This window comes from Pinus tabuliformis, chromosome J (assembly GCF_031772625.1).
Source record: "Pinus tabuliformis cultivar Carrire ecotype Pingquan chromosome J, CPIR1, whole genome shotgun sequence".
NCBI classification, from domain to species: Eukaryota; Viridiplantae; Streptophyta; class Pinopsida; order Pinales; family Pinaceae; genus Pinus; species Pinus tabuliformis.
In genome coordinates this window covers 686977798-686985969 of record NC_142295.1, presented here as the reverse complement: position 1 = coordinate 686985969, position 8172 = coordinate 686977798, and the positions used below count along the sequence as shown (strand labels likewise).

The window sequence follows — 8172 nt, the reverse complement described above, 5'->3', positions numbered from 1 at the left end:
CTATATATATATATATATATATATATATAGAAAATATACAAATGATAAAATATATATATATCTATATATATATAAAACATCAAGCTAACTGTTGATGATTTTCTGGAAAAAAAACCAAAAATAGAATAGAAAATAAAATCTCAAATAATTTCACCAGGAACCGAGAACTGAAAGTAATTTAAATGTCCTCAAAATCTGGAGTCTATTTTTTTTTAACGAAATATCTTCTGCTTTACTGTATTGATGTCAGCTGCCTTTGGATCTGAAACCAACTACTTAATTTGATGCTAAAAATTTGGGATTGCAAATAAGATTGTCTTGAAATGCTCAACTATTGAGTTATTGAGTTTAGTTTAGTTTCCTTGATTCATGGAAATAACTATCAAATACCTTGGATCATCTTATGCTACTTGTAATCCACCTTTAATAACCCTGTAACTATCATATGCCCTGTCACTGCCTCTGATGCAAATTGGATTTGGTGTTGACCAATCTTCTGCCATCTGTGTATAGCTGCTTCCATACCTTGTAATGATGGATTAATAATCAATTGTTCAATAATTTGCCTGGAAATCTTCAACAACTTCCTCTAAATTTGCTTTCAATCCTTAGTTGCTAATTATATGCCTTGGAATTTGTTGGTCCCAAATTAAGATTTTGACTCAATGTCTGCACCTGATGCTTGATGATATTATTCCTTAACAATTTGGATTGATGATATTATACCTTAATAAAATTGGGATTGATGAATTGGGATTGTTGAAAGTGATGCTTGATGATATTATACCTTAACAATTGGGATTTTTTCAGAAAGAAAACCATTTATATTTATATTAAGGCAATATATAAGCAATATATACATCATAATTCTGATGGGTCTCATGAAACAAGACCGCCACTGAGGTCAAATATTTTAGGAGAAAACAGTATAGCATCTATAAAAGGGAGAGTTGAAGGATCATATAGGAACATATTGAAAACTTGTGAAAAAATTCATCACCACCATTGACTCATTGTACTTCAGGAATGGGAAAAGAAACCCACAGCATTTCTGATTACAACCTTCAGGATCAAAAATATAAACTCTATACCCTCCAAGAAGCGTGCTGCAGTCATGAGATAGGAGGATAGAGTGCTGAGACAGAAGACATCACATATCTGAAGGAAATGTTTGAATCCTCAAAAAAATTTAAATTTCTCCATTTCCAGAGACACCAGATTGTTGTGGGAAGGAGTGGGCGTTTGATAGCATCTTGTCTTCCCCACCAGTCAAAAGCTGCATCAATAGAAGTGAAGTTAGGGTGCTGAAAAGAAAAATATGAAGCAAGATCATACCAGATTTGTTGGGAAGCCATGCAATTGAAGAACATATGGAAGTTTGTTTCCTCCTCCATTTTGCATAACACACATCTGCTGGGACCATGCCAAGATCGCTTCCTCAAGTTTTCCCAAGTTAAATTCTTGTTGTAAAAGACAAGCCAAGAGAAAATGATCACTTTGAGGGGGCAGGCGAGCTTCCACCATAACACTGGGAAAATATTTCTAGCCGGCTTAATTTTCTTGGAAATGAGATCCGAGTAGATATCCTTGACAGTTGCTTGAGAGTTTGAGAGAGATAACGACCATACCATATGGTCATCAATCCCGGCCCGCTTCAGACCTGCTTGATCAATGGATAATTTGAGGTTATCCCAGAGGAAAGACAGTGCCTGAGGGATACTAAGATCAACAACATTCTTAAGCAGAGGATAGGGACCTCTCCACTTATCAATAATCCTGTTCTAAGTGAAAATACCAGACCTGTGGAGATGAAAAAGAAGAGGATCTGGAACTTGTAGATTTCCTTTGAAACCAGCAAAAGAGTCGAGACCAATGAAGATATTCCTACCAGGAAAAATTCTCCATTTAAGATTGTCAAGAAAGTAATGCTCAATTCTCCTGAAACTAAGCCAAATAGAAGACCCCTGTTTGATACCAATAGAGCCAAACCTGAACCAGAACTCCAAGCTCCTTCCTTTTTGATATTTATGGCGGATGATTGCACTTCATGGATTTGTGTCAAAAATGCCTCTCCATAAGGATTTGCAGACAAGGGCTTTTCCAAAAATCCTTATATCCTTCAAACCCCAACCACCCAATTTTTTTGGCAGAGATAATAAATCCAATTTTGAAAGATGGATTTTGCCTCTTTCCACTTTTGCCCCCCAGATAAAATTGGCAGTGATTCTGTTCATGGCCTGAATAATGCTTGCTGGAAGAAGAAAGAGGCGGGCCCAGTAGACCGACAGCTGCATCAATACTGCTTGGGCAAGAACTACCCTTCCACCGAGAGATAAGGATCTAAATTCCCATAACGATATCTTTCTATGAAAACGTTCAATAAGCCACCTCCAATCATCCTTTGAATATGCTTTAGGTTTATGGCGAAAACCCAGATACTTGATTCCATCAGAAAACGGCCTTGATATAATCCCAAAGAGCTGGGAAATCCAATTTATGAAGACCTCAACTGTATCATTGTGGAAGAGGACCAATTTTGACTTGTTGATGGCAAGCCCAGAGGCCTTTTGAAACCGGTCAAGAATAGACTTGATGCATATCCAAGAGACTTTAGAAAGCATAGCAAAAAGCAGAACGTCGTGTACAAAGAGGTTATGAGATATATGTATATGCTTGCAGATTCTGACCAGAACATAATCTTTTGCCTCCACAGCGCGGTTGATATGCAAGCTCAGAGGATTGATAGCCAAAATGAAAAGAAGAGGCGACAGTGGGCACCCCTGTCGCAGGCCCCTTTCCGCCCGAAAGAAAGGAGAGGGAAAACCATTAACCAAAATAGCATAGTTAACATTTTCAAAACAAGCCATAATCCATCGAATTGGGCCCTGCTCCAAGCCGATTTTTGCAAGGAGACTTTGCAGATATCCCCAGTCCAGTACATCGTATGCTTTCTGAAGATCAATTTTCATGATAGCTGCATTTGTTTTGTGCATAGACATAGAATGTATGCATTATTGTGTACTGGCTACTGCATCAAGAATATTACGGCCCTTTAAAAAAGCATGTCGGTTAGGAGAGAGAGAAGATGCCAGAGTCCCTTTAATTCTCTCTGCAATAATCTTAGAAATAATCTTGAAAGTTATGTTGCAAAGGGATATGGGCCTAAAGTCCAAAAAAGATTCAGGCTCTTCCTTCTTAGGAATAAGAGCGATGTAAGTGGATGAAGTGTGCGGATGAATGTTGCCCGAATGTCTGCATGCTTCCACCATGCTGAGCAGGTCCTTTTTGAATAGGTCAAAGAAATGAATAAAGAATTCAATTGACCATCCATCAGGGCCTGGGGATTTATCCTTCTTGAATGATTTCATAACATCAAGGAGTTCCTTTTCAGAAACTGGGCAGAACAGGGCTTCATTTTTCGCTTGGTCAAACATCTCTGGCATCAAATCTATGCCCCATCTTATGTCGCTGAAGGCAATCTCACCATTCCTGCCGTATTGTTTTTTGAAGAAGCCCAAAGCCTACTTAGTAATATCCTCCTGTGAGACAGCTAAATTGCCTGGTCGTCCTTTATTTTCCATATGAAGTTCCTTGCTCTCCTTGCATTTGCATATTTATGAAAAAATTTCGTGTTTTTATCTCCATCCTTCATCCATAGTGCTCTGCTTTTGAACCTCCATTTGGCTTCCTCCTGTTTCAGCAAACAATATTTCTCCTTTTCCATATTCCTAATGCGACATTTCATCTCAAAAGAGCATGTGGAGTAGTCTGTAGATGCCAGTACCCGGTCCAATTCCTGTTGGATCCTTTGAAGGTCTTTTTTATCCTTCTGATGTTTTTGAAATTGCCATTTTTTCACCAGACCCCTTATCTCTACCAATTTTTCTCTGAAGGAGGAGAAAATAAAATCTTTATCTCTGTCCTTTATCCTGTTCCATGCATTCTGAATATATTCATTGAAGGCAGAATCCTGAAGGAGGCCTCGGTCAAACTTGAAGGAATATCCTCTTCTAAAGAGCTTAGCAGGCCAGGATAGGAGAATAGGATTATGATCCGAAATCAAGACATTTTCCACAGATAGCCGAGGCATACCAATCTTATCGATGAGGCCAAAATGAACAAAAACTGGATCAAGTCTTTTAGCTATGTAAGCCTCGCCCACTCTGCCATTTGACCATGTCGGTTTCATAACAGCTGGGATTATGTCGATCATGTTCCTATTGAGCATCTCAAAGTTGATGAAATCCGCAAGGCCATTGTTTATCTTCCCTTGTCCCCATACCTCATTTGATTTCAAGACCACGTTCATATCACCAGCAATAAGGAGATTATTGATATCAAGCAGCTCTGAATCAAATAATCTATTCCAGAATGTTATGTGAAATTTGTATGGAGCATAAAGATTAAGAACATTAACTGGAAAGTCACACCCTCTGATTGAAGCTAAAATTATTATCCCAGCATAGCATTTATATGCCTTTGCTTTTACCCGAGTAGGATTCCATAGGGTAGCCATACCGCCAGAAAATCCATTTGCCTCTATGGCAACTATGAACCAATTGGGAAGCATTTTTCTAAAATATGATAATGTGTCCTCCTTTTTGTGCATTGTTTCCTGAATAAGGATGATAGTAGCCCTGGAATGAAAAAAGAAGTCTTTTAGCGCTATGTATTTGGGGTCAATGCCAAGACCCCGAATATTGAATGAAATGATTGGGATCATTCGGAAGATTCAGCAGCCAAGCTCGCTCTAAGGGGCTATGATTCAGAGACTTCAAGGATAGGTACCTCGACCAGAGACAAATTTCTAATACCTTCATTTGAAACTAAAGGTCTACCTCTAAAATGTCTGCTCCCACCTTTACATTTCTTCCGGACCGTAATGTTTCTAGCTGAGTCCGGGCTTATGATTGGCATGAGGCAAGGATTAGGCTTATGGATCATGAGTGGTTCTAATTCAAGAGATTCCCTATATAGCATATGGTCCAAATCGCTATCAAATAGATTTACAGGAGACGATGTCGGGGAATTTAAAGGAGTCGGGCCTCCGCACTTATTTTTCCCCTTATGATCAAGCCAGCCAGCATGTTTCGAAGATGAGGAGGAAATGGATATGGGAATAGAACCCACAGAAAAGTTTTCCCCCTTCGATGGCCCAGGAAGAGAGTTCGGAATGAAATCCTCCTGTTGCATGGGAGGCGGGGGAGGAACAGGGCTATCCTCCCTGGGCTCTGTAAAGGGAGACCTATGGAGCCCAGACTTCATGGAGGATATAAGGCTATTGGAAGATAATGGGCGACTAGGGACTGATTGCAAGCGCTCAGAAGGGTCATCCATGTGGATACGATGATCTTGATGTGGCCCTGGACTACAAGGACTATGGAGCAGTAAAGACGACGAAATTGGAGAGGATTGACTGCCATTGATGAAAGATTTTTTGATTAGCTGTATGTTTGCAAATAATTTTGCACTAGGACAGTTTTTAACCAAATGACCAGTTCTCCTGCAAGCAGCACACCTAAAAGGTATACCCCAAAAATCCAGCCTTTGGTTAATGACCTGATTCTTCCAGCTGATTTCAATATGGTCAGGATAGCCCCCCCCTGAAAGGCCTTTGAATAAGAATCCAAGCTATTCGTTTGTCTCTTTCACCCAGACACCAGGGATCAACGTAGACAAAACGACCAATAGCGTTTCCAATCATCTCCAAAGATTCATTAGACCAAAGTTCCAAGGGCAGATTCGGGCATTTTACCCAAATTAGATTGTTTACTGGAGTGTTTTTCAGCGGGTTGAAGCCTATGTATCATCTATACAGGGATAGAAAACTCCTCTTGAATACCCAAGGTCGACTCTGGATGGCTTCTGCATCTGCGGCATCTAAGAAATTGAAGCAGTACCAGTCTTTCATGAGGCTGGAGATTACCGGAACATAACCAATAAATGGTTTCCAAAAGTTAGCTAACCACTTCCTCATGTCGCTATCAGACATTTCTGGGAAATGCCATTTCCTGATAAGAGCCTTGTGCTGAAGACTGTCTATTCTTTCATCAAGTTGAGAAATGTCAATTCTTAATGCCTGAGGAGGGTGGGATATCTTGGCCGGCTTATGCTGCTTTTTGTATTTACGGTCCTTATCCATTTTGGTGGAGCCATCCCTTGACGTGGATGGTTTGATTACCAGATCCTCCAGTGTGGCCAAAGTGGTAGCTGACCAAGCATGTTCAACGTCCACAGTAGCGCTGACAAGGTCTTCTGATGTAATGGAGTCGTAGACCCCTTCCATGCACTGCCAAAGAAGGAGATCTCGAGAAGAGATAGAATTCCATAAAGATCCAAGACACAGATACGGTCCAAATATCTGACTTGACCTACCACCTTTACTGATCACCCTATGGGATATAAATGGAAAGCATATGAAGAGAGAAAAAAGGACATAGGAAGTAGAAATCGAGATCAATCATGTCAGGGATATCTACTAGGATATAAATGGTCAAAGCATATGAGGATAGGATAAAGGACGAAGGAGGATCTGGTAATCAAACCATCCACGTCAAGGGACGGCTCCACCAAAATGGATAATATCCCACCCTCCTCAAGCATTAAGAATTGACATTTCTCAACTTGATGAAAGAATAGACAGTCTTCAGCACAAGGCTCTTATCAGGAAATGGCCAGAGTGGTAGCGGACCAAGAATGTTCAGTGTCCACGGTAGCGCTGACAAGGTCTTTTGATGCAATGGAGTTGTAGACCCCTTCCATGCACTGCCAAAGAAGGAGATCTAGAGAAGAGATAGAATTCCAGAAAGATCCAAGACACAGATACGGTCCAAATATCTGACTTGACCTACCACCTTTACTGATCACCCTATGGGATATAAATGGAAAGCATATGAAGAGAGAAAAAAGGACATAGGAAGTAGAAATCGAGATCAATCATGTCAGGGATATCTGCTAGGATATAAATGGTCAAAGCATATGAGGATAGGATAAAGGATGAAGGACGACGAAGCAAGTACAAATTATGACAGAAGCTTCTGCAAAAGAGCTTAAATGGCAGCATCCATACCTACCAAAATCCCAAAACAGATATGTTCCAGGATCTGGATGTAAGGCCACGTACCGAAATTTAGGCCAATTTCACATCCTCCTTAATGCCTGATGAAATTTGAAAAATCGGAATATGATGTAGCTCAGGCCAGCTATTGGAGATCGGAAACCCCGAACTTACCGGAATTTGAAATAAGGACCACTGAGGAAGACTCTAGGGTTGAGCAGAAGGTTCATCACACAGCAGACAGCAACAGTGAACTTTAACAATGCACCACCATTAACCTATCTTAAACCTTACATCATTGTAAGGTTTGTAAATGACAATTATATTCCCGAGTTTGTGAAAAAAAGATTTTATCATTTTGAGGACACTACAATTTAGACATGTGAACAGGACATGCTAAAGCTGTGGCATTTGCTGCTCTATTCAGAATCCATTAATTTTAATAACAGATTAAAACTTGAAAGGTGATAATATAAACATACATCCTTGAATTCCAGAAACCAGAATATGTGTTGGCATTATGATTCAAGTGTTGTCCTTGATGGCAACTCTCTCAGAGGTTGGTACAGGTGCTCAGAGGTTGGTACAGGTGATGGCATCTTAATTAGAAGACAGATCTTAGTACAGCATGCCAAGGAAGTTCATATACGCAGGTTCGTTAAGCCCAAGTCGCGTGTACACGCTAGTTGGATTCAGAAAAAGAGCGTGTATGTGGAAAAGTACCTTTGGTCCATGGTGGTTAGTCCTTGGAAGTTGTGCCTATGGTTTCGGACCATTGTGTCTCGACGGGCGTGTCGATCTCTAGTTTTGAAGTTGATGGTATTGTATTACTATGGTTTTGGCTCTTGGTATTGAGCAAGGCCTAAGGCTATATAAGGAGAAGAAGATCATTAGGCAAAGACATCTTTTCGACAAGGCTTGAATATCTAAGAGAGTAAGAGATCTGATATGCAGGTTCTGGGTTGCTTGATCTAAGCCAAGGAGAGATCACATCGGTTGATGGAAGACTAGATCTAAGGATAGATCGGGATCTAATGGTTTGAAATGCACTATCATGATATGGTTGATTATACGTATTTCTAGATCTGCATATTGTCGCAATGTTATGTTCTGGG

General features: G+C 40.1%; 1 protein-coding gene across 1 annotated transcript; it reads right to left on the bottom strand.

Annotated features, from left to right (window-relative positions):
• Positions 1–3550: 3550 nt before the first annotated feature.
• LOC149228689 (uncharacterized) lies at positions 3551–4570 on the bottom strand. The gene has a single exon (XM_089380840.1). The coding sequence runs from the start codon at positions 4568–4570 to the stop codon at positions 3551–3553; it is 1020 nt and encodes a 339-aa protein (XP_089236966.1).
• Positions 4571–8172: the final 3602 nt, after the last annotated feature.